This window comes from Cyrtonyx montezumae, unplaced genomic scaffold (assembly GCF_038088225.1).
Source record: "Cyrtonyx montezumae isolate F1298 unplaced genomic scaffold, pur_monq_1.0 scaffold_44, whole genome shotgun sequence".
In the NCBI taxonomy this organism is placed as follows: Eukaryota; Metazoa; Chordata; class Aves; order Galliformes; family Odontophoridae; genus Cyrtonyx; species Cyrtonyx montezumae.
The window spans coordinates 1,210,339-1,236,576 of NW_027072050.1; the positions used below are offsets into that span (position 1 = coordinate 1,210,339).

General features: G+C 48.5%; 1 protein-coding gene across 1 annotated transcript in view; it reads right to left on the reverse strand.

The window, feature by feature from the left end:
* LOC136055511 (fibrillin-2-like) overlaps window positions 1-26,238 on the reverse strand; it is a 118,193-nt gene that overhangs the window by 13,777 nt on the left and 78,178 nt on the right. Inside the window, exons 13-43 of the mRNA XM_065747300.1 lie at window positions 25,130-25,255; window positions 24,442-24,564; window positions 23,492-23,767; window positions 23,029-23,082; window positions 20,493-20,618; window positions 19,585-19,710; window positions 18,704-18,823; window positions 17,790-17,927; window positions 17,662-17,712; window positions 17,030-17,155; window positions 16,118-16,345; window positions 15,844-15,969; window positions 15,371-15,499; window positions 10,296-10,421; window positions 9,262-9,387; window positions 8,790-8,912; window positions 8,380-8,505; window positions 8,131-8,256; window positions 7,566-7,688; window positions 6,776-6,898; window positions 6,287-6,412; window positions 5,558-5,680; window positions 4,803-4,925; window positions 4,322-4,483; window positions 3,760-3,828; window positions 3,399-3,524; window positions 2,962-3,087; window positions 2,659-2,808; window positions 2,141-2,212; window positions 936-1,061; window positions 371-496 (exon numbers count right to left, since the gene is read on the reverse strand). Coding sequence (XP_065603372.1) covers window positions 371-496; window positions 936-1,061; window positions 2,141-2,212; window positions 2,659-2,808; window positions 2,962-3,087; window positions 3,399-3,524; window positions 3,760-3,828; window positions 4,322-4,483; window positions 4,803-4,925; window positions 5,558-5,680; window positions 6,287-6,412; window positions 6,776-6,898; window positions 7,566-7,688; window positions 8,131-8,256; window positions 8,380-8,505; window positions 8,790-8,912; window positions 9,262-9,387; window positions 10,296-10,421; window positions 15,371-15,499; window positions 15,844-15,969; window positions 16,118-16,345; window positions 17,030-17,155; window positions 17,662-17,712; window positions 17,790-17,927; window positions 18,704-18,823; window positions 19,585-19,710; window positions 20,493-20,618; window positions 23,029-23,082; window positions 23,492-23,767; window positions 24,442-24,564; window positions 25,130-25,255 — 3,951 coding nt within the window. The remainder of the gene's footprint in view (window positions 1-370; window positions 497-935; window positions 1,062-2,140; window positions 2,213-2,658; window positions 2,809-2,961; window positions 3,088-3,398; window positions 3,525-3,759; window positions 3,829-4,321; window positions 4,484-4,802; window positions 4,926-5,557; window positions 5,681-6,286; window positions 6,413-6,775; window positions 6,899-7,565; window positions 7,689-8,130; window positions 8,257-8,379; window positions 8,506-8,789; window positions 8,913-9,261; window positions 9,388-10,295; window positions 10,422-15,370; window positions 15,500-15,843; window positions 15,970-16,117; window positions 16,346-17,029; window positions 17,156-17,661; window positions 17,713-17,789; window positions 17,928-18,703; window positions 18,824-19,584; window positions 19,711-20,492; window positions 20,619-23,028; window positions 23,083-23,491; window positions 23,768-24,441; window positions 24,565-25,129; window positions 25,256-26,238) is intronic.

Genomic DNA, 26,238 nt, shown 5'->3' on the forward strand with positions numbered 1-26,238 from the left:
GCAGGACAGGGCCAGAGGTTTCTGAGATAGCTTCACTGAGAACAAGCAAGATGACGTATTGATCTGCAATCTCTAAAAAAGGATTTCAATGAGCTGCCAAATGAAAGCTGCACTTCACCTTTCCTCATCCCCCAGGAGCCTACAGTCCCTAAGAACTATTCCACAAGTGGAGGTATCCCAAAATCACAGCGCAGGCAGATGGTAATCCCCAGGTCTGACAGAAGGCCAGGAAGGAGCACAGGGGACCAGCACATCCCTCGTCCTGTCCTTCCCTGAGCCCACCCTGGTGCTCTGCAGAGCCAACCAAAGGGCCCAGCAGTGATGCCAGCACTCTCACACTAGAGCAGGCAGCAAGCAGGTCCAATCTTACCCACGCAGGCTCCACTAGGTGACAGCTTGTATCCAGTCGAGCATTCACACCTGTAGCTGCCTGGGATGTTGATGCAGTCAGCATTGCGCTGGCAGAGGTTCTCTCCACTGCTGCATTCATCAATGTCTGTGGGAGAAGTGCATACAGACTGCTGGGGCATCATCCTGATAGAGCTGGGGAGGCTCAGTGAAGTCACCTCCATTTTAACCCTTGGTTTGCTCCAAACAGTGTCAATTTTTTGCAGTAATAAAATGCATTTCAGGTACAACTCAAATCTTTTAAATGTTCACATTTGCGAATGCTTACAAAAACAACACCCAACAACCCCTATCAAGGAACAGAGGAGGAGAAACAGAGAGGAAGATTAATGAACATCAGCAATTTTTGTCCAATCATTAACATGGGAGATTATTTGAGGAGAAATAATGGCTGAGAACGTGCAGATTCTGTTCTATCTCCACTGACAGTCAGTTGTGATGCACCATGAGCAAAGGAGATGCCAGTGCTACGCTGCAGCCCCCTCAGCCACCCAGGCCCTCCTGGCAGCAGTCCCAGCCATCATTACCTTCGCAGATGAGCAGGATGTTGTTGTAGCTGAATCCAATGGGGCACTCACACCGGAAGCTGCCAATCTGGTTGATGCAGACACCATTGGTACAGATAGCAGGGATCTCGCTGCACTCATCAATATCTGCACACACACAACACATGTCACCATCCCAGGAAGGCACAAAGAAGGAAAGCATCCCTCATAACTGGAATAGCATTGCCCTTGTTCATTACAGAAAGAGGACCAGTGGGAAAAAGGCACCTGGTAAAGAGCAGAACAACTCCTGCAGAACTGGTACTGGGTTGTGCAGACAGCACCAGGCTACAGCATTCTGTGCATACAGAAGAGCCACACAAGGTTCCCAGGTCACAGGAGATACAGGATTGCAGGCAGAGCCTATACAGCATGTATTGGGAGGGATCCTACCCAGGACATCCACTTTGCTTTGTCTGAGTGTGCCTCTGCAGTAATGAGGACACTAGCTTAGGTTAGGGACTAGATTTCAAATGGGGAGCTCCAGGGGTCAATGAAACACTGAGCTGGCTCAGGGGTCCCTGAGTCTGACACTGCAACCAGAACAATCCACCAGCAGCCTCCATTGCTCCACACAAGTGGCTGACACCCTCTGTAGCACAGCTCATGCTTCTTTGCTTCCTGGGAATGAAAGATGAACTCATTCACTCCCTCTTCATTCTCCTGTGTTCAAGTTGTCATTGCAATGACCAGGTAAAGCAGTGATTATCTGCTGTCTCAGAAATGCCCAGCAAGCCCATCTTTCAAGACTGCAAAACATCTGTAGACTCCACAAACATCAGAACTTTCACCAGTACCTCTGGCTTTCCATCTACTGAAACAAACCTGAAACTTCAGCTCTCATCACTCGGAGGCTGTCAGGCCTGTGCTGCTGACAGCATGACTGACAGGCAAACTCTGGATCTACCTGGCTACTGCCTGTGGTCACTGACTGCCTGACTCTCCTGGTAGCACAGAGACCAACAGACAAGTGCAAATGTGGGGAGCTCTGAGCAGCCCAGACACCTGGGGGAAAGGTCTGAAGGTTTGGCAAACTGCTTACAGCCATGTTTGCCACCTCTTCTCCTTGCCTTTTCTCTGCTCAAGTCTTAATTTGCTAAGGGAGGAGAAGCAAACAAGCTCACAGGCACTGTGACTGACAGCAGTGGTACTGCAGAATGAGGGGCAGCAGGGTTGGCAGTACTCACCAATGGGCTTCCCTGTGTGGATGTCGATGATAAAGCCAGGGGCCTGGTTCCCACACAGGATCTGGTACTCGGCTGGAAGGGGAACATCATAGTCATGACCATGCCTGGTGAGCAGGCAGTGAGGAACAAAAAGCCCAAATATGGCTGCAGTGAGCAGAGAGGGGATACAGTGGGCAGGGGGCTCTGCATGGTGCTCAGCCAGGAACCAGAGGGCTGGCACATGAGTACACCGAGCATCTGTATGGCTCAGAGTAAAGGCCCCAAGCCTCTGCATGCCCCCACACCTCCTCAGTAATCCCCACAAACCTCCTCCCCTCTGCAGACATCAACCTGGTCACCTGTGTCCATCCAGCATGCAGAGCTGCCTGTCTGACATCACACACATCTGCAAGCACTGCCTGCCAGCCATGATGCTTTCCCTTTTCCCTGACTGTTTTGTTACTCCCACTGTGCCTGTATCCCAAAGCACCCGGGGGCAGCCATGGTCCCAGTGTGCCTTTCCAGGACAGTTGACTTACGGCTGGCTGGCGTAGGGCAGGGCTCGCATGGTTTGTTCCAGGCTTTGCCAATGTTGTAGGAGCAGCAGCACATCTTCTTGGTCATGTTGAAGGAGAGCTCGTTCTCACATGTGTCATTGTAGTTGCGATAGCACACGCTCTTCCTCATGTCTGCAAAGGCAGCCCAGACACTGACTTGTGCCTCCTGAGCCCCAGCCCTGTTCCCAGCACTTCCCACTCCTTCCACTCAGCCACAATGCCCTCAGTATGCTGCCCACCAGGGCACTGACACAGCCCTTCCCAGAAATTCAGATGATGCCATACCCATGCAGTTATTTCCTCCATTGACTTGCATGTACTCAGGGGGGCACACACAGGTGTAGTTGCCAAGGGTGTTGTAACAGGTCCCGGGGCCACAGATCCCAATGTGAGCAGAACACTCATCAATATCTGACAAAAAAAAGGAGTATGAAGGTTAAAGTACTGAGCACAGGTAGTGACAGGCTTGACATGGAGTGGAGGGTGGGCTGGGTATGGCTTGGACTGGGTATATACAGCCTGGCACAGCGACCAGGCTGGCCTAGCACAGGGAAAGGAGCCAAAGTTTGTGGTAAGAATAGAGAAAGAAGAGATTCTGCCAGCTACTCCTCCAGCAAGAAGAAAAGGCCCAGCACAGACAGAACCACAACTCTTCACACATGTCCACACACATGACGTACACACCTGCCACACAGGCATGCAGGGCCCCACGGTGCAGTTACCTTCACAGATGCGTGTGTCCTCGTTGAGGTAGTAGCCCAAGGGGCACTCACACTGGAAGCTGCCAAAAGTGTTCACACAGTTGCCACCCTGGCAGAGACCTGGCAGCTCCTGGCACTCGTCGATATCTGTGGTGGGAGAGCAGCCAGGGGGCGTTCACTACCTGCAGCCCCAGCAGGATCCCCAGTGTGCTGACCCACTGCCTGCACTCCTTGCTGGCACCTAAGCAGCTCTGCCAGGTGTCTGGAGAATGACTGAGGAGAACACACTCTTGCCGTTTATCAGCCAGTGGTTGGAGCTCAGCAGGCACATAGCCAGCCCAGCAGTGCAGCAGACAGTGGGCAGGGGTCTGGGCAGGCTTACCTTCCAGGATGACAGTGATGGGGTTGGGCCGGAAACCTTCTCCTCCAGGGCACAGTGTCTTGTACTCAGCTGTAGGAAAAGTCAGTCAGGGGGTCCTGAGCCAAGTGAGCTCACATGTAAGAGGGCAAGGGGGGAAAAACAGGAGAATCCCAGAAATAAAAAGGCCATGAAGATGGTGACAGAGGGTGAGCAGCCTGACTCATCACATTCCACGCCAATGAGCTCTCTACCTGCCCACTCCTGAAAGGAGTTATTTCACATCTACTTCCCTTCCCTGGCCTACAGTGATAAGGAACAAAGGATATCAGTCTGGACTCCCCAGGCACAACTTGCTGCCTTTCCCCATCCCATCTTCTCTCAGCCCTGGTCCACCCTTGCACAGCAGGGTCAGCCTCTCCTCCCCAAGCTTCCTTTGCTTTATCATGATGATCACAAAGACCAGACCTGAGGCCCCTAGCCTGAGTTGAGAAGCCACAGAGACACAGCCCCTTCCACTTCCTTCTCTCCTATGCTGCCCATTCAGCCCACACCCGATTTCATCCCAGGCACCTCCACAACTCACTTGTGTTGGCTGGAGGACAAAGCTCGCAGGGGTTGCCCCATGCACGACCCAGTGAGCAGCAGCACGATGCCCGCGTGACACCAACTCCAATTTCAGCACTGCAGGAGATCCCTCCATCTCCACGATCCTGGGTGTCCAGGAAGCAGTTCCCAACACGGGTATCTGCACAAAGAAAGCACTGTGTGAGCAAGCCTGTCCAGCAAAGAATTGTATGCATGGAAGACATAACATCTCTCCAATCAGGAGTGTACCCGTAACTGCTGAAACAAGGTGGGTGAGGCTTGGAAGTATCCATGGAGGAAAATACTCTTCTTTTGCTGTGGGGTTAAGCCTATCGTGGACAACTAGGTGTTCCACAGGGCAGACTGAGGTCAACCACCCCAATCTCTGGTAGTGGCCAGCTCTGACCATGAGGGACTAACAAGAAGGACCACCAAGCTCTTGGTTGGAAGGTGTGCTTACAACACAGATCCCCACTCACCCACACAGCCCACACCAGTGGGGTTCAACTCAAAGTCTTGTGGACAGTTGCACAGGTAGCTGCCAGGAGTGTTGACACACAGGCCGTTGATACAGTTCACGGGATCTGCACATTCATTGATGTCTGAAAGGGTGGAAGGATGATAAAGACAGAAAAGAATGATGAAGACTGCCACAGAAACCACAGTCCCTACCCTAAGTTCTGTGTGGTGTGTACAGGCTGTGTCCCATCTCCATGATGTTTGTGAGGCTCGTAGAATATGCTTACAGCATAGTTCAGTTGGAAGGACTTGCAAAAATCATCAAGTCCAACTGCCTGACCACTTCAGGGCTAACCAAAAGTCAAATCAAATTAACGAGGGCATCATCTGAATGCCTCTTGATCACTGAACAGGCATGGGGTATAACTGCCTCTCTAGGAAGCCCGTTCCAGAGTTGGACCACCTCCATGGTGAAGAAGTTTTTCCTAACATCCAGTCTGAACCTACCCCGGTGCAACTTCGCACTGTTCCCACCTATCCCAACATCAGTTACCACGGAGAAGAGATCAAGACCTCATTCTCTGCTTCCCCTCCTCAGGAAGTTGTAGAGAAGAATGAGGTTATGTCTTAACTTCCTTTTCTCTAACCTAGAAAACTTGAATGTCAGCCTCTCCTCATAGGATATGTCTTGAAGCCCTTTTACTGTAAATATTCAAGGTGAGGCTGTACCATGGTGTGTTGGTCCTCATCCAATGGACCCACGACAGTCCTGTACCTGTGCAGTTGCCTCCACTTCTGTCAAGCTCGTAGCCATCATCACAGGCACAACGGAACATGCCAGGCAGGTTCTGGCAGGTCCCAAAGACACATATATTCTGGAAGGTGCATTCATCAATGTCTGTAAAAGAAGGAGAGCTGGGTACTCACGATCTGGCAAGGTAAGGGCCAGAAAAGGCTTCTTCTGCTCCCATTGAAAAGCATTCACAATCCAGCCACCCACATAATAACCCACTTCCTCGTGATCGAACGATCAAGTGCCAAGGGATAGATATCACCTCTTGGGTGAGCAGGACCAGGCCTGCTGTAGATGTGCCTTCTCCCCTCACTCCCATTTATTTGATTGCTCATATTGCATGCATCCTTGGCTTGGCCCAGCTCCCTGCAGGTTGGGGACCTAATCCTCTAAGAGGAAGAGATTGACAGTTCTGCAGTGTTGGTCTCACATGGACCTGACAACCTGAGGAGCAGCAGTTTGGAGTCAGAGCAGAGCCTGCAGTTTAGTATGGCACACAAGGATATGCTCACTGGCAGTGTGGTACCCAGCACTGACTGACAGGCTTCTGACCACCTGCAATAATGCAGGAGCCTTGCACCACCAAACAATGGTGAGTTTTGCTTAGTAGCCATCAGGTGCCTATGGTGCATTTGCAAGGGAGAGATCAAGGCCACAAAGCAGGTGGACCCAGGATCTCTTGGAGCAGCAAACAAAACCCTGGTCACTTACCCTGGCAGGCCTTGCTGTCCTCTGTGGGATTGAACCCCATTTCACACTCGCAGCGGTAACCCCCAGGTGCATTGAGACACTGTCCATTCTCACACAGGTTCACATTGTCTGCACACTCATCCACATCTGGGGAGAATCAGGTGTGAGATTGACATGGCATTAAACAAGAGATAGGAGCTTCCTCCACCACCTTGCCCAGGAAAATCCCACCCCTCTACTAGAAGGCAGCAAAGAAAGAGACTGCAATACTACTAATTGTCTTGAACCTCCCCAATCACCTACTGAGAAGAAGGTATATCTCTCCTGAATGTACCTCAACAGGTTATTCTGCAGGGCAGGCTGCAGTGGCTTTTGGGGGAATATCTGGTTTTGGGAGCACCCCACAGGCAGCCAGGTGCCAAAAGAGGTTGCTAGTTAAGATGAGGGGAGACTGTCTCAGCAAGACAGTCAAGTCACATTCCTGCTGCTAAGTGGGTCTGTGGGCCTCACCTGAGCAAGAGAAGCCATCTCCATTGAAGCCTTCTCGACAGGCGCAGCGGTAGGAGCCTGGTGTGTTGATGCAGTTGGCATTTAGGTTGCACTTGTGCTCTTCTGTTGCACACTCGTCCAAGTCTGGGCAGGGAGAAGCACCCCCTCAGAATTTTGCCTCTGGCCTTTCCTCTAGGCATGGAGAGCTAGTGCAGGGACTCCAGGGACATGCTCCAGGTGGACATACAAATGGCCAGGAGACTGCAACCTGCAGGCACTTGGAGCACTTGTGAGTCTCCATGGCCATTAAACACTCTCCTGACAAAGTCTGGCAGTGAGAAACACACACACCAATCCATACCCCTCATGGTTCAGGCACACATAACATGCACTTTATACACACCATACACTTGGATCCAATAAGTCCCTGCACTCATGCATAAACACCATACACACAACACTATATAGCTCCCACACCCATGCATTCCTGCACACATACATGCACCAACGCACCACTGTACAGCCACGCTGCCAGTCTGACATTCAACACACATCACAGCATTACCCAAAAACTCCACATCCCATAAATACAAGCCCTCACTCCCACATTAATTGCCAGGTCCTTCCTAGATATAGTTGCAGAGCTTCACAGTGCAACGCCTGCAGACCCTCTTCACCCCATACCTACAAAAGTCCTCAACCAGGGGGGTTCAAGAACATTGTAAGCACAGGTGCAAACACAGCCCAACCCTCACAGGTACCCACAGAGCACCCAGACACACTGACATCCACTTCCAGGTAGAGAACTCACCATTGCATTTCAGCCCATCTCCAAGCCAGCCTGTGCGACACTTGCACTTGAAGCTCCCAGGCACATTGATGCAGGAGGCGTGCATGTCACAGTTGTGAGCCCCAATCTCACACTCATCAATGTCTGCAGGGAGGAATGACATCAGAGCATGATGCAGCTCAGCTTCCCCAGGGTACAATGAGGGAGCCATCCTGCTAACTGCTCAAGGCATCAATGGCTGCTGGGAGCCTGAGCCCCAGGGAACAAGAACAAGGTGATTTGTGGAACAGTCTGCCCTAGGGCTGTATCCTTGAGCTGAACAGCTGATCTGTACTCCTCGCTGGAACATAAAGATAAAAGGAAAGGCAGGTCCCTGGTTTGGATAAAGACAGGAAAGTGCTACCCTGCCTGAAATCTTTCCTGCTGCTAAATGTCTAGATGCTCAGCAGGTGCTCCCAGCACCCAGAACATCCCTGGGTACCCATAGCATTTCCCATCAGAGGGAAGATGTTCTCTCCCTGGCAGCTGCAGTGAGCATTTTTGAGGGCTCCCATCAGCACTCCTGGCTCCAGGAGTGTGCTCTCACCTGTGCAGCCTGTGGTTCCCTTCTTGACGAAGTAGCCCAGCTGGCAGTGACAGATGAAGGAGCCCTTTGTGTTTTCACACTCTCCGTGCAGGCAGATGTTAGGGTTAAGATCACATTCATTCACATCTGCAAGATAAGAAGGATTTACTTTGAACACCACAATAACCATATTCTGACCCTTGGGCAAGCTTCTGCTGCCCCTCCTTCTCTCCCTCCAACAGCAGCCCATAAATGCAGTGTTGTTCTCACCAATACAAGTCTTCATGTCCAGTGATGCCATGAAGCCATCAAAGCAGAGGCAGCGATACTCCCCAGGGATGTTCGTGCACTGCCCACCATCACAGATGTCTGGATTATCCTCACATTCATCAATATCTAGAAAGAAGGAGACTGTTGCTGAAGTACAGATGTTACAGCCTGGGAAAGAATACTGTGGGAGCAGCAGGGGGCAGGAGGGAGGGCTGTGTAGCAAATCATGTAGTTACACAACTAGGGGTCCCAAAGTGAGGTGCAAAGCAAATAGCAGTCCAGAGAAATCACCTCTCTGGAAGTGATATAAAAATGAGAATCTTTCACCCTGAAGCCAGTGCTATGGGCAGCTGACAGTGGACACAGAGAACCCTGGGACACGATCTATGAGAGCCAAGCTCAGTGCTCACCTGCACATGATCTCTTGTCTGGCATCAGTGCGTAGCCTTCGCTGCAGCTGCACTCATAGCTGCCCTCCGAGTTAGAGCAGTGTGTGTCACAGCCACCATTGGTTATGGTGCACTCATCAATGTCTGGGGGAGAAGGGAGAGGTCAGGTGCCTGCTTGAGTCGTCATCCAGAATATGTGCACTCAGACACAGTGCCAGTATGGAAAGAGAAGGTGGGAGGGGTGCCTTTGTGGTGGGCTTACTCAAAGCTCCACAAGGCAGATGAAAGCATCATTGCCAACCACTTCACAGCTCACAATAGTTCCATGGCTGGTGAGAGCCCCTTATCAAGAGTGTTGGCAGCAGATCAGGAGAGAGATTCACCTCTCATCTGGAGCTAACTCACATTCAGGCACCCCGCTGAGCACCATAGGAGCTATGAGGCCAGAAGCTCTGAGGTTTTAGCACAGCATTTGGCCTAGTGGAGCACTCACCAACACAGCCCTGCCTGTCTGGAGTGGCCTGGAAGCCCGAATCACACGCACACTGGTAGGTCCCAATGACATTGATGCAGCGTCCGTTGCGACACAGGTTGTCACTGAGGGAGCATTCATTGATATCTGTGGTGAAGAGAACATTTTGAGCAGCCAGTCATCCCAATGCCACGTTGAGCATCATTTGGCATCCAACCCCAGGTACTCCTGTTTCCAAACTTCATCTGTCCTTGCTTTCTGACCTTAAACACTCATTCATACTTTTTATTCTGAGATGAAAAAGCAGGCTGCTCCTCAAGTCAGGACTGCATTTCCTAGGCTCTGGACTGGTGTGATTTCACTCTTACAATTTTCCATCCTTTCTGAGCTAGCAAGTCCTCACAATTCACTATCTTCTCTCACATAACTTATTATTGTTTATGATTCCCTAGAACCTGAATCACAGACTCCTTTCTGGTCATGCTAGAACCCAGCCTCAGTTCAGAATGTCCTGTGCAAGCTCCTTTTTCTCACATGCCTTTTCCACAGCTTGTAGGCTATGGCTATGCAAACAACCTAAAGAGAACTGAAAACAAATTGGGTGTTTAACAGCCCCTGGCACTTCATCACACTGCCTAGACCCATTTCAGAGATTACAAGGGACTAGGAACCATTCCTGCTTGAGGTGCAACCTGCCTGGGAGGTTAAGAAGTTGGGTGTATAGATCTGTGTGGGTAGAGGTCAGGGGGATCCAGGCCTAGGGAATGATATTTCATTTACTGGTAAAGATAAGAGATATAGCAGTTCGAAGGGAACTCAGATTTTCCATTGCCTTAGCATCACCCTACTGTTCATTCTTAATGAACAGCAGTTAGAATAAGAGACATCCTAAATGCAGTGAATTCCTGGGAGCAACCCCAGCCCTTCCCAGTTGAATGCGTTCTACCCACACAAAGGACTGGAAGGACATTCCTGGGCCCAGCATGACACTCCGTTCTCCTCACATCATTATCATGACCAGACTCTGGTCATAACACACCTTTCCATCATCTTACCTATGCAAGTGCTCCCTTCAGAAGTCAGCTCGTGTCCAGGGGGGCAGATGCATTCAAAGCTGCCATCTGTGTTCACGCAGATCCCACCTCGGCACAGCAGTGGGTCTCGCTCACATTCATTGATATCTGCAGAGAGTGGCATGAAAAGTGGTTGACAGATCCCTTCAGTGGATTTTTCAGATGACAGGATGATGCTGGTGCCATGCACCACATTTTATTACCAGAGATATATCCTAAAGCAGAGGCATATCCCCAAAGTAACAGGACTTGGGGGAGCCCAGTGGACTTACGGCTGCATTCCAGGTAATAGCAACTCCTGCACTGACCTCAGCAAAATGTAAAGTGTGACAATAGGAGGAAATAAGACATTAGCTTTGTGCAGATTAGCCAGTAAGGACTAGACAGATAGCTCCTAGTTCCATCCCACCCCTCTTAGTCGATTTCCACAAGTTCTGCCAGCAGAGTGAGAGATCTTTGGAAAGTGCATCTTTAGATGCATCATCAGACAGACTTTCTTAGCAACAGCCTTTGAGATAGCCCCAGTATCAAACATGTGATCAGGAAATAGATAATATGAATACTTGTGAGAATATTACACATGGACAAGGTGATTGGATTTACTAGAAACTGGAGAAAATTCCTTAAACAGCTAGAATTGCTATCATGTGATCCAATCAAATTAAGACAAAACCTAGCTACTGGCACTAAAACAATGAACAAAAAAAAAAAGACAGGGAAGTTTATAAGTGCATTAAGGAGAAAAAAATAAGGAGAAAACAACAAACCAAAGAACAAAAACCAAGCAAAGACCACAAAGAGGACCAATAGAATGGTGCATGGTGGTAGCTGGAAACTAAAAACATATGAAGGAGGAGATTGGGCACTGCAAGTGTCAAAGCTGCAGAAATGCTATTGATTCATTATACACGTCCTTGGGAAAGCTCTGTGTGATCACTTATGATATTGCATGGGTAATACCCTTTCTGATGTCCTCTGCACTTTACAGTGCAAGTTATGCTCTTTGTAAAGGTAAGTGCTAAATGCATCTAAACCTCTAACTTCAGAATGTGGAATCTGAGACTGAAGTCTCTATTGCAAACATAGAGAAAAGAATGAGCATCCCTATGAACATCTAGGGCTGCCTCAAGATGCTCTGCGCTGACAGTAAGAGGGCAGAACTGAGGAACCTCCCTGGAACTGCTCAGAGCATTCATCTGTCCACAGTTATACCCTTGCAGGATATAAAACTTGCACAGTGGGAGACTCTTCCTAATGAAGTGAAGGATGGAAGTTCAGTGCTGACGTTGCCTGTTGCAGAGTCTGTCAAGAATTCCTCTCAATTAGGATAAAGCAGATTATCTTTTACTAAACACAAATGGGAAGAAGCTATTCTATGAGCCCATGAACTGTCATCATGACACAACAACCTTCAGGGTGGGATAACACAATCCCCTGTAACCTTGGAAAAAATGTATAGGGTGGAGTCATCTTGATAGTAGTGAGCATTAAATAAAATAAAGGAAGAAGGGAAGAAAGAAAGGAAGAAAAGAAGAAAGGAAGAGAGAAAGAAATTAAGGAAAGGAAGGGAGAAAGGAAGGGAGGAACACAATGCCTTTATATAAAAACATCAGAAATCTCGTTACTGAAAATTAGCAGTCATCAGTGGGAACTGTGACATAATCAGGAAGTGGGAAGGGAAGTGTGAGAAAGGTCATCAGTCTGAGATGCTGCAATCCAGGCTGTAAGTTGTATGGAAAAGACAGAAATCCATTCCAGTGGCAGGTCAGTGAGACATATTAAAGAACCCTGAGAACTAAATAAGAAGCATAAATAAATGGTATTGAATCTATCCACAGATTGATGGCATTTGAAATTCCATGCCAAAGCAAAAAGAGCATAATATTAAGACCAGGTCAGCCAGACAAGTTAGTCTAGCTAGGGAGATAAGAAGTGGAACATGGTATGCCAGGAATTAAGAAGACAGCAGCAGTCTGGTTGACTTGGTGGAGAAGAATGGTCATTGATGGGACGTAGTGAGCTACAACTAAAAATTATTACATTGAAAACAGATGTGTGACAGAATACAAAGAAGCAATTGACCAACGGGAGAAAATAAATTATCTGAGGATGAAGGATAATCAGATGCACAAGTGAAGGGAAGCCCTCACAATGATAAATGGAAATAGAGTGGGGTAGAAGGATGCTGGTGGTTTATCAGCAATTCTCATGAAGGACTTCCTACAATCTACATGTGGGGGGCTGGACACAGAGAAGGTCAATGCACTCCTCAAGGGAAGAAGCTGCTACGAAACTGTTGCAGATTCCATTCTCAACTAAAGTACATAATCAAATAATCAAATAAACACCTGATTATATACCATGGACAAGTGAGACCAGATTAACAGTCATTTTGGAAAGATTCAGTGGAAAGCAACTGCAGAAAAAACTGGATGAAACTGCAGAATTCAGGTCTGGAAGAAATCCGATTTATCAAATGCACGATCTGTTGCTGAGTAATGTATGGCACTTAAGAGACACCTCCATGTTCTGATGCTAATGAAGGCATTTGATTTAATGGCACATGATTCTAAGATGTGCAAAGGCAGTAGGAGGCAAAGCAGTGCTATAAAGATCAAAATTTGTCATGCATTTATGTCTATGGATAAATTCATGTTTATGTCTAAGAATGGAAATTTTAAGCCCACTAATTTCAGCACTGATTTGTTGCCAATATAACTAACAGGAACAGTTATTAACTATATGTAACTGGATTAAAATGAGCCATGTGGTATTTGTGACAGCATTTAGGGCAGGTAGGTGAACCAGGTTAATCACAGGAGGACAACTTTGATTGTACTACATGAGGAGATATATGAGTTGAGAAACATTTTGCAATGGTGTATGAAAACAAAAGAGTTGAATGTAACATATCACTCATGCCTGGAGATGAGTGTATGTTTAGGAGTGTGGATATGGAAACAATCAGTGGCAATAATTAATAGTTGTATAAGAGAAGGCTGAAAAGCAGTAGAAGGAGCTGAGTGGTCACACAGAATTAAAAAACAAATATGAGAATTGGAGCTCAAAGCCATTAAGTTCAAGCTACTGGACTGGCAGAGCTCCACTGGGCACGAGCTGATACCCAAGTGCAAAGGCTGTCTCCTCACATGACAGGAATGAAAGCACCAGGCATGGACTCTGTTCTTGGATTAGTGACAATGCCAGGTTTGGGTTCCAGCTAATGGTGGCTGAGACAAGAGGGAAGTCAGTGGCCAAGGTTTGGTGCAAGGCAAGATACAAGTCAAATATAATCTAGATTCAAAATGAAAAAGGAAAGACAAGGCCTTGGGCTTAGTAAAGGAAGACAGCAGTGTCCATGAGAAGGATGAATTTAAACTCTGCTACAATTATTTAGTAACAGTGTGAGCTGTTGCACTCTAAGGAGTGAGGCAGACTCTTGGAGCAGGGGCTGCCTGCGAGGACAAGCTCTGATCATTCTGAAAGAGTGTCTTTGCAATAGGCAATCATGGCTCTGACTTGAGTGCTTTGAGCAGGCTGCAAAAGCAGCAGGATTTTGGACTAGTTAGTACCAGTACACACACCCAGGTGTGTGATGTGGCAGCCAAAAGAAAAAACAGAACATGTCAACATCAGAAAGGGCTGTGAGAACAAAACAGAAAGAATACCTTGCTGCTAAACAAAACCCTTGTGTGCCACATCTTGACCACTGTGTGCAGCTGTGATCTTTGGAAGTTAGGATTTACAGGGAAGGACAAGCACATCAGCCAAGTGGATAGAGCAGCTGTCTGATGAAAGGACACAATCAAGATGTTGCAGTATGGAGAAGCAGAATTTGAACAATGCTAATGAAATCATCAAAGCATTGTGTGTGTTCAATGTGGGTCATGTTTGCTATATACTTCCATCCAAGAAGCAGGGAGCTCTTGCTGAAAGTAGAATGAAACATTTAAATCGGTTAAAAGCAAATACTTCTAGTGCCTGAGTATGGGCAGTTCAAGAAGACTGTGGAGGCAGGCAGAATCAGCAGGCAGCTGAACAAAAAGCTATTAGAGAAGAGGTTCAATAATGGATGTTTAGGCACTCTCTGAGTTCTCAGCATGGGCTCTCCTTTGGGCTCCCCTAGCTGAGGGAACTGTGGCCAGGACATGGCAGGACAGGACCAATGATGTCCCATTCAGTGTCATGGCAAGAAGAGCCATGGATGCTTCCCTGGGCCATGCACTATTTTCAGAGCCCTCGTTGGCCAATCTCCTTCACCAGCTCAGAAATCACCAGCAGCCTGGGTGCTGGACAAAAAGTTCTGGCTTTCAGTTGAGAAGGTTCTGATAAATAGATGTCCCTGAGGGAAAGCTCCCACTTGTGTCCCCAGTTTCTGTCAACCTCACTGTAGTCTGTCCTTGCTCTCAGTTGTACTACTGTCTCCTGGTGGGGTCAGCATCAGGCCTATCACTGGTGGATTACTGGCCCACAGAAGGTACAAAATCTGTTGGGAGGTAGAGGCTACATCTTTGTATTTTTTGCCTTCTTTCTTTGGAGTGGTTCAAGCCAATGCTTGCTGGGGATGTGGCCTTCCACTTTGCGTACTCCCATGCTGCATGAACCCCTAACTTCACTTTGCATATGCTTTGCTGCCATCCCAGGAGCATCCACGATTCTCTCAGCTCACACACAGACCTTCTCTCTTACAGGTGCTGTCCTTCAGCCCAGTTCTATCATTGCAATCTAAGCAAGTAAGAGATCTCAGCTTGGTCAGGTATCACTTCAGAATGGGGACTCCTGTGATACCCCTAGAAGGCAATGTACAGATTTGGCTTGATACCAGGGAACAGAGTGCTAATCAAACTTCCTATAGCATCTCTGCAAGCCTGGGTCCTGTGATTTGTAATCAGCAGTACCCAGCTTAAGCCAAAAGAATGAGAAAGAAAGGTAGCTTGACAGAAACACACACAGAGAGCAGCTTGCCACGAGAACCCTTCCCCCATCTGCTCCCAGCTGCTTCCTTCTACACTGAAAAACAGCACGAGTGCTGCCCTACCCTACAGACTAGCCCTTACCCATGCAGTTCTTCATCATCATGAAGCCACTCTCATAGCCTTCAAAGCATTCACACTCGAAGCTGCCCGGCGTGTTGACACAGTTGCCATGACCACACAGGTCTGGTGAGATGCGGCACTCGTCGATATCTGTGAGGAATGAAGAGCAGTCGTGACAGGACAGGCTGGCACTGGGCTGCCTCTCCTACACATTGAATTTTATCTCCCTGGACTGGCAGGTCCAGCTAGGCAGACCGAAGATCTCTGCTCCTTTAAGGGAGAGATAGAAGTGAAGAATTCTCTGGCGCAGAACTGATCCTTCCTCCCACAAGATGGAGGAGCCTTCTGCTTGTGACCCTGCCCTTGGCTTCCGTGTATATCCAGCAGACAATTCCCATGACTCCTCTGGATACCACCTCACTAAGCATCTCGCGAGGCAGTCATGGCAGCAAGATGGACAAGAGTGGTTCAGAGGGTGGCTGATCTTCCCTTACCTGTGCAGTTTCTTTCCTCAGCGTCCAGAGCAAAGCCATTGCCACAGATACATCTGAAGCTGCCAATGGTGTTTCGACAGGTCCCATGAGTGCACAGGCCAGAGAAGACTTTACATTCATTCACATCTGTGCATGAAGGTAGAACAGTAAGTGTTTCAGGGAGGGGATGACTGCAATGAACTTACGGTCCCAGAGCAGGGAGCAGCTTCCTTGAGCTGTAGTTGAGATGGGCTGAGGACAGCCTACAATTAGCAGCTCCTCTCTTCCTTCTTACCTTTGTAGAAGGGTCTTCCAGAAAGCACATCCCCTCGGTTGGCAAAGCCAGGTCCTCTTGGGCAGATGGCCTTGTACTCACTAGAGCCAACCTTAGGACATTCTTCGCAATCAATGCCCCAGGCCGAGCCCACAGAACAGCAGCACATGTCGATCCGGTACTTGCCCGGCAGAGGCTCCGTGCACTCATCTTCATCCCACTTCATGTAGCACTGTTCCACACGCACATCTGGTGAGACAGCAGAGCTGAGTTCCTTCCTGCAGTACCTGACCTCTGGGAAGGCCAGGGATGCCATCTTCTGGAACAACAGCTTTGTGGCATAGTTAGCATTCTCCTTCAAATAGCTCTGACTGGAGTCAGAATGCATCCTTCAGACAATACCCAGCTATGGCCATTTTGATACGGCCACCTTGGTTGGGATGCTATTAAAGATTACTAGAATGAGTGTGACTGGTCTGTGACTGCTGGTTCCAGGGACAAAAAATGGGATCTACTTGTGGAGCTAGTAATGCAGATGCCCTATGAAGTGCATGGGGTTGTCATGGTGTCGCAAGAAACCAGCCAGGAGATTCCCTAGGTCTCTGGGGCAGGGTCATTAACTGTTACATCATCTACTTAAATCACTGCAACAGCCAGCGATGATCAGATGCAGTGTACTCTTGAAAATGCAGCACATGGAGCTGGTCATCCATGAAGTCTACATAATAACAATGGTTGCACTACTGGATGGATCTGGAGGCATGAAGCTGTGACAGATTTGCTCTGATGGAGTTGCTTGGTTTGGCAGCTCCTAACAATTATATTGTGCTTCAGACAGCAGCAGTCTTGGGAACTGTATGACAGCACATTGTTGGGGCTATGTAGAGATGGCTGATGGGGATCAGGAGTCTGGATGAGACGAAGTGTTCTTACCCACACATGTCCTAGCAGTGCCATCGAGGGTCAGTCCTTCTGGACACTCACACCGAAAGGAGCCAGCTGTGTTCACACAGCGGCCATTTGGGCAGACACCAGGAAAGACATCACACTCATTTACATCTGTTGGCAGGAAAGCAAGAGAGTGGCATGAGGGCGGCATGCAGTCACAACTAGTATGGCTTTAAGGGGTTTCTGGGGATACAGAAAGAGCCCAGAGCTGCCCAATTGGCTAAAATTGGTGGCTTGTCACACCGAAAACCATCCTCCAGGCACATTTGCAACCACACACAGACACATCTGCAAAGAGGCTGTATCACAAAGTAATGTGGGAGATGAGCAGACAGAGGGTAGTCCTGTTGACAGGTCCACAGTTGGCACAGAGAAACATCAGGACTCACAGACATCAGTAATGTGTTTGATCACAGATGTTACACATTGGGAATGACCGGTATGTAACAAACCACCCCAGCTACAGTGCTCAGGGCAAATGCCAAAGCAAGATATAACATGAAAGTCACAGGGCCCCAGCAGGTTGTGTCCAAACTCAAAGATGAATAAAAACAGCAAATAAACAATGGCTACGTTCCCAATTAAAAAGTCTTCTGTGTCTTGTAGCACTTTACTACCTTCACAAGTTACCCCCTTCATCCTGGCATAGCCCCGGGGACAGGCAGTATCTGCAAGAAAACAGGAAACGAGGATTGTTAGCAGAGAAATGGGCTGCAGCTTGCCTTCCTGCCAAGCAGAACCTTACCAATCTCACAGCGCTCGCAGGGACTTCCCCATGCTGCTCCCAGTGTAGCACAGCACTCTGATTTCAGTGTGGCCCCATTGATGTTCACCTCACAACGTCCATCCTGGATGTTCAGCCAGCATGTTCCTTTCATGCTGTCTGCAGGGGCAAAGGTGAGTGAAGAGCAGTCACTGGCCAAGGCTCCCAGCTTCACAATAGACAGATTTCCACAGAAGCAAGTAGGAAAAACTATTTCTGAGTGTGTGACTATTGCTTTTTTGGCCTCACTTTATCTTTCAGGCTGTGGGGTGAAGGATTTTGTAGCATGGGCCCAAACTTTGCTATTACCCATAGCCCTGTCCCACCACTATGCTGCAGAACAGCATTTCTGTGCTCTCTGATACATCTACTATTTCAACAGTTCTGAGTCCTTCCATTTTTCCATTTCCTGTTTCTTCCTCTCTTAGGTCCCTCTGCCTTGCTATCCCAGGTCATCATACAGCTGTGCTCTGCAAGGTGTAACCATCTAGGAAACAAGTACCTGCTCATTACCTCAATAACAAGGGATGTACTTAATCCTGGCATGCCTTAATCTCAGCACACTACAGATCTATCTTGTAAATGGGAACCCACCATCTGATGCCCTGTAGGGTCCCCCCAGAGCCCATGTCTGCACTCTGTCTTGCTGCAGCATAATTAGGGATTTCTCTGTGACAGTGCTTGCAGCATTGCTGGGAGCTGCAGCTTTTCAGGCTTCCTGGATGCATGACAGAGATGTTCATAGTTACCAACAAACAAATAAATGCAAGGTGAGAAAAAGAAAGCCACTGAGGATCTCTAGCCCTAAGCTAGGATTACAGGTGAACAGCAAAGAGTGATGCAGGGCAGGGCTGGTATCAGTGTCCCAGATCTGCCTTCAAAGGCCATCTCCTTACCCACGCAGATGGTGCCGCTGGGATCCAACTTGCTGCCTGGGGAGCACTCACAAGCAAAGGAGCCGGCGTTGTTCCTGCAGACACCGTTCACACAAGGGTTAGAGGTGCATTCATTGATATCTGCAGAAAGAGAAGGACTGTCACTGTGGAAAGTGCCACAGGACCCAGTCTTCTGGGCCAGGTACAAGGAAAGACAAACAGCAAAGAACATGAAGAAGGGAGATTTTCAGCTGTACAGAGGGTCACCAGCCCAGGCCATTTGAATTCTGCATGTACAACTCAAGTATGCATCATCTCAAGATGGACAGCACTGACAATACAGGCCACTGCAGTGAACTTCTACAGGGCTGAGGGGAACGGATGGATTGAGGCTCAATGATGAAAACTATGTGGGAATGATGGACTCACCTGCTCTGGGCTGCTCCTAGCTAAGATAGAGCAGTCAGTGTTGAGTATGGCCTTCATAAGCTAAGTCAGGCTCCATAGCACTTGCCATTTGTCACAGACAAAGAGGGTTTTGTCTAAACACATGGATAAAGTGCCACTGTGTTGGGGCTTTGTGGTTGGGAAACAAATCTCTCACAATTCATACTGTAAGGTTTCAATTAAATCCCCAAAGCTTGTAATTTTGGTTAGGCTTTAGCTACAATCTGGGGAGCCTAAAGAAAATGGTTCTAGTTTTTGGTCACCAAAAAGCCAGGATGTTTTGGGTTTGGATGTCCTCTATTTTGAATGAAGAGTGAGATTCCACCCAGAAAAATAACCACTGTGCTCAAAAGAGAACAAAGCCATGCTGAACCCTGAGCTCCACTCAGGCAGGATCACAAGACACAGCTCATCCTTTACAAAGATGTTCTCTGTTGCCTTTAAAGTCACATTACCTTCACAGGTATCTGTCTCAGTCCTGAAGACAAAGCCCTTGGGGCAGGTGCAGGTGTAGCTGCCAGGTGTGTTGCGGCACAGCCCATTGTCACACAGCAAACGGTTGACGGTGCATTCATCAACATCTGTGGGCAGACAGACAGGATTTCAGAGCTACAACACCAGTGTCCACCCTCCTGCTATGCCAGCCCTACGGCGCTCTGGCAGCTTGAGAGGTAGAGAATGCCCAGATCAACACTACACAGGGCATAACATATGTGAACTACGCAGTGAGATGCACCTCTCTATGGACTTAGCCCAGTTGGGTGGTATTTCTAAGGTAGATCACCACACACAGCCCAGCATCCTTCCTGCAGCTCACTCCCCTCGCCTTCCTTGGGAGTCTAGAGATTTCCCACCAAACACCTAGATATCACCACCAGGTGCCACTGACAGTTTTGCTCAAAGAAGGTCCCTTCACAGGGTTCCTCCACCAGAACTCCTACCCCTCCCTTCTATCCACATTCCTCATCCAGTAAATGAAAGGTGGACAGTAGGTGATATGGCATCCCTCAAATCAGAACTGGGGTGGCCTGAATTGTGTTCCAGAAAGGCCTGCCCCTCCTGACTGTAGAGTGATCCTATAGCAAGGTATAGGGACACAGTGAGGAGGAGATCCAGTTCCATCCTCAAGGCAATGCAACATGAAAAGTGTGTTAAATCCCACATGCACTATTTCTCATGTAGTTCCTCATCCTTTTCCAGCGGGACAAGGCAGGGATGCTGCAGGGCATCAGCTGCTGTATTGTCTCAAGTCCCTGTGCAACTGTGCTGTGAAGGCCTGGGACTGCCTCGCTGCTGCATGTGCACTGAGCAATGAGCTGCTGCTTCCCTATGCCACACCAAATCCAGGCCGCTCCGAACTCACCCACGCAGTTCTTGCCCGTGGGGTCGGACTCATAGCCCAGGTTGCAGATGCAGCGGTAGCTCCCCCGCAGGTTCTCACACATGCCATTGGGGCAGATGTCAGGGTTGAGAGCACACTCATTGATGTCTGCATGGTGAAAGAAGATAAATTAGATGGATCATGGCCAACCACAGACACAGAAATCTTCCACACTCTAATTCCTCATTGTTTCTTGATGCCAGTAAGAAGCTGAGTCACTCCTCTGCAGAAATCCCCATTCCTGGCCTACCTATCCCCTTGGTATAAATCAGTAGGTCCGTGGGACGCTTACTGCTCTCCTCTTGGTACTTCAGAGCTGTGTGTCTTAGTCCTGGGGATACACAGATTATCCAGCACAGGATTCTGAGCTCTGGGGGAGAGAACTGTACAAGGGGTAGAGATGAGCCTAGATGTATTACCACACTGAGTATGCCTAGGTCTCCCTGTTTTGTTCCTCAGTATCCTGACAGTACTGCTGTCCCAGACACTCAGGTCAGACCATTTAACTGTCCTACTCATTGGAAACATTTGGAAGAAGCAGCTGTTTGGAAGGTGCTGCTAGCAGGATGTTGGGGACAACTGATGTAAGCAGAGCATGATGAACAACCTACCTATGTATGTTCAGCCCTGCTCTAGGTGTCCACTGCTATGGGCAAAACAGGGTTAACAGTACCCAGTCATGCTGGAGGGCATCCCTGTGGGCAGTGGGGCCAGCAAAGGGTCATGCCTATGTCTAGATGGTCACAGCAAAGCCATTCTGATGGCACTGAATCCTTGCAGCCCCTAGCCCAGCCGTGGTGCTCAAGCTGAGCACTTGCACAGACTCTCTGACCTTAAAGCTGCCAGGCTGAAACACATACTGATCAGGTCAAATTAAATTTTCTTTTCCTTCTGCAGACATAAAGAACTGTTTGAAGGCAGCTTGGCACCCTATGAAGACCAGGTATCCCTGACGGCTTCCTAGCCCTGAAGAGTGTAATGGTGGCAGGGCAAGGGAAAGAGGGGTGTGTTAGGCTAGTGCCATGGGCCAATGCCTGCAAGATGTAAAAGCTTTAGTTTCAAACAATTCCAAAGTGCCTTGGATAAATTTGCCTCAGCCTATGAAATTCTGGGGCAGCTCCACAGTGATGTGCAGTGGGTATTGTAGGCCCTGGCAACCTATGTGCATGGTGGGCAGGGTGAGGTCTGCAGGGGTCTGGCAATGAGAGACAGAGTGTCAGCCATCACCTACCTCCTGCTTCCCACACAGTGGAAGCTGTGTCCTTAAGAGGAGAGTGCCACATCTGTTACAGAACCACGTGCCTCTACATGCGGAGAGCAAGGTAGAGGGATGGTATCCAGATGGGCAGATCCAACTGCTTAGTACACACAAAGCTCTGGTTGCCAAGCAAAGAGTTTCTACCATAGCAAAAGACAGTCTCCCAACAGAAAAGCAAGTTTTGTTTGTACAGTAGTATCCTCACAGTGCCATAGTGCCACATGGCAAGCCCAGCCAAGGTCAGGGCCGCCCTGACACTACACACTGCTGTTCTTTGTCTCCATGCAGTTGGGAGTTCAATTACATCCACAGGGAACTCCAACTCTAGGGTGACCAGTGCCATGTCTGACACTAGCATCCTGCATGGATATTATCATCAGCATGAGAATGATTTTGGCCAAGAACTGGTGCCCTGGAAGGAAGCCCAAGAAGCCACCAGTGATTTGCCTCTGGCTCATTCCCATTTGGAAGGTTTGAAAGGCCATAGTTATCCAGCTGCTTTGCACTCCTCCTGATAATCTGAGCACTGCCCAGGGCTGGCACAGAGCTGCCTGCCTGACCTCTTGCACAGCTGGCTAATTCCGAGCAGCCCCTTGGCAACAGGTCTCATGCAGTACAACACATACTTCTCAACTCCCTCTCCTTTGGAGACTGCAAACCTTTCTGTTCTGCAGCCTAGGAGATGGAGGGCAGAGGACTGAAATGAGCAAAAGGATGTAACTGGGGGGGAAGGAGGGAGAGGAGGGGAGGAGGGGGAGGATGGGAGGAGGGGGCAGGAAAGGGGAGAAGGGAGGAGAGGAGGAGGCAGGGGGGGGCGGTGGGGGGGAGGAAAGGGGGGAGGGGAGGATCTCTTGTTGGAGATCCCTCTTGTGTGGAGTTCCAGGTGAGCCCTTCCTATATTATTGGGTGTCTTTATACCATCTGGATAATCTGTCAAAAAATATTCTGTCCATCTTCATTATACTGTTTGGGTGCTACTCATTCAGGGTATTCACCCTACATCACCCTAGTCACATCTCACTAAGGCAGAGGTATGCTCCTGCATACAATTACAACCACCCTTCGCAACCTCCCCTGCACTTACCTGCAGCTCTCACATACATGTGAGTAACACTCTAACTCTCCTCCGCAGCACTAAGTCATGACACATGCTCCCACAGTCATACAGATGTATGCACTCATCTAAAAACAGCTTTAAGGAACATCAGACAGTGACTTCAGATGTGTCTACCTAGAATATTTGATGTAGGATGCACATACCTCTGCCATCAGCTGTTATTCCAATGCCGCTGCTGCAGAGTGCCTGGAATTCAGCTGTGTAGAAAGCACAGTAGTGTCATGAGCTTTTCTGGATAATTTAAGTACAGTTAAATTAACTGCAAGTGACACTGAATTTATGGTGTGCTTGCTACAGTGTCATCTGTGGAGTTTCAAACTTTTAAATAGTGTCTGTTTACACTTATGCAATATGTATTTTAGATCTGATACTTTTTTAGGAATAGTCAGGAATCCAAAACTGAGAATCCCTGCAATGTGATCAGTATAAGGTTTGCTTGTTGATCCAACCTAAACGTTCTGACTGCAAGGTGGTACCCCCTTTCTCCCTGCCCGTGGCCTTACCATACCACTGCCAGGCTCCCCAGGGCATCTCATGGAGAACCTATCACAGACTCCCAACGTCTCTGTGCACATTCCTGCAAATCCAAATGGAAAAGGAACTTACCAGAGTTTTTGGCAGGACAGGGTTGGCAGGGCTCTCCAAAGCCATGATCTGGGTTCGCACAGCAGCACTCAGATTTGGTGACTGCCCCTGGAAAAGGACGGGCACACGTGCCCTTTTTAATGCCTCCGTAACAGGTGCTGCGCATGTGGGTGTCCACACAGACCCGTCCATCCACCCCGATAGCCAGGCCGCCAAGGCATTCACATCGGAATGAGCCCTCTGTGTTAATGCACCAGCCATTCATACAGATTCCTGGTGTCTCACACTCATCAATGTCTGAAAAGAGAACCACAGAGTGGCTGTTAGCTAACCTTGGACATGCAGACACAGAAAGCAGCTTTGGCTTATCTTGCGTGGAGAACTGGGAGTCTACAGGGGAGTCAATGTTGTAGTCAGGAGCATCGTGTCCCCTGATTCAAGGAAAGGAAAAGTGGACTGAAGGTCTCCTGAGAGCCAGTCCCTCTCAGAGCAGGCCCTACTATGTTAATGGAGCAGGGAGCTAGAAAATTCACTGTGTCACAGCAGCATTACAGGAGTGCTACATTCTTATTCCTTTCTCCACTCTGCCTTCATATCCTAAACTCTCTGTCTTTGGCAGGTGACACACAAATCCTCGTGGAATATACTCAAGAGGCTGGTGAGGATGTGGAGAAGACTGCTGTCAGCTTACACTATGTAAGCCACAGAGAGCCCCATAGGTCTACTTTACCTCGCATGGAAAGAGGATTTAAACTCAAAATGGCACTGATGTAGTGGAGGTGCAAAAACATTTTCCCTTGTGTCCATTCTCCTGGAGAGGGGAATTTATGGCAGCAGAGCCAGAGATGCATGGCAACAGTTTTGCTTTCTCTCAGTTTCCCTTGGCCTCAGATCCATTGCAAGTCCCCAGCAACAGAGATGGCAGGGTGGGAAGAAAGCAAGACAGAGACCAAGCTCAGAGATGTACACACCAACACAGTAGCGCCCATTGGGAGCCAGCACAAAACCAGGCTTGCAGATACATTTGAAGCTCCCATCTTCATTGATGCACATCCCGTTGAGGCACATGTTGGTTGTGGCACATTCATCATGATCTGGGGAGGACAATTAGAAAACATGAGCAGAGTCTGAGAGCTGCAGCAGGACTCTCCTGTGCTCAAATACTCTGTCATCCATCTTGTAGTCAAATTGCTTCTTATGGCAATAGATGCTAATAGCTGTCCTGATGCATCCCTGCTGCTCTCAGCACTTTGGTCAGCTGATCCAGCTCGCAGTTTGACTTTTACATTAACTGCTGGAGGCAGCAGCGCTCAAGATGATGAAGAATGTCTTTCTTCCATACCCATCCCCACTGATGCTCCTGGATCTCAAAAAAACCCAAACAAACAGAGGAACACTCCAGAAGTATTAGCAACCTTATAAAAATGCGTTCCTAGTTTAGTACACCTCTCCTCTCAGGATGCACTCTGCCACAGCAGTGTCTACCCAGAAGGAAGGAACCTGATGATCCTTGGGGTCCCTTTCAAACCCAAGCCATTCTATGATTCTGTGAAGCGCAGCTCAGACTGAAGTAAACACCAGCCCTCATGGAGGACACGGTTTCAGCTCAGCCTCCATTTCCCAAGGTGATGAATGACAGCATATCAGAAAATAGCTTACCAACACAATTCTTGCCATCAGGGGTGATTTCAAAGCCAGCATTGCAGATGCACTGGAAGCTGCCATCAGTATTAACACAGCGTCCATTCCTACACATCACTCCATTCATTATGCACTCATCAATATCTGGTAAGGAGATAAAAATAGGAAATTAGCGACAGGTGGATTAAGGAGCAGTTCCAGTTGTATCTGATCCATGAGAAAACCAGAAAAATGCTCAGTCTCTCCAGTATCACATTCTTCCATTATGTACAAAGTGCAGAAGGTGAAGTGTGAAGGAAGTTCCCTGCATGCTCTGGGAATAGCACTACATTTGGGAGCTGGGCTCTGGCTTTCCATGATGTCTTGGTCAACATTTTGTCCCCAGGCTTTCCTTATATCTGAAACTGTCCTAGGTCTGTTTAAGCCCACAGTAGCAGCTAGAAATCCATACAAAGCCATGGACTCTGACCCACTAATAACTGCCTCAGATATGTGATCTCAGTGCCTTAGCAAAAGAAACTGTAGGCAGAAGAGAACAGAACAGAATATTTTAAGCTGGAAAAGATCCACAAAGATCACTGAGTGCAGCTCCTGGCTCTGCATAGGACTACCTACAAATTAGGCCATGAGTATGTTGTCCAAGCGCTTCCTGAACTCCAGTGGCTGGGGGCTGTGACCAGGCACTGGGGAACTTGTTCCAGTGCCCAACCCCCTGCTTGGTGAAGAACCTTTTCGTAACATCCAACCTGAACTTCCCAGACAGAAGCTGGAAAAAACAAGTTGGACAGGGTTACAGTGTGGTTGACTGAAGTATGGCAGTAGGGAAGGTGCTGTGTCATAGATCAAGAACACAGTGCTCATGCTCTCTGGGAGACAGGATATTAAATGCCTATGGCTAAAGATGAAAGACAAAGAAAAGAGGATATCTCAGGTAGTGGATTGCTGCTGATCCTTTATCAAGAGCTGGGAAAGCAAAAACAACCCCTTCTATGAGCAAATTACTGAAAGAAAGGATCATAGAATCATAGAATTGCTCAGGTTGGAAAAGACCTTCAAGATCAAGTCTGACCACAACCAAACCATACTGACCCAACTCCAGCAACTCACTGCTAAATCATGTCCCTGAG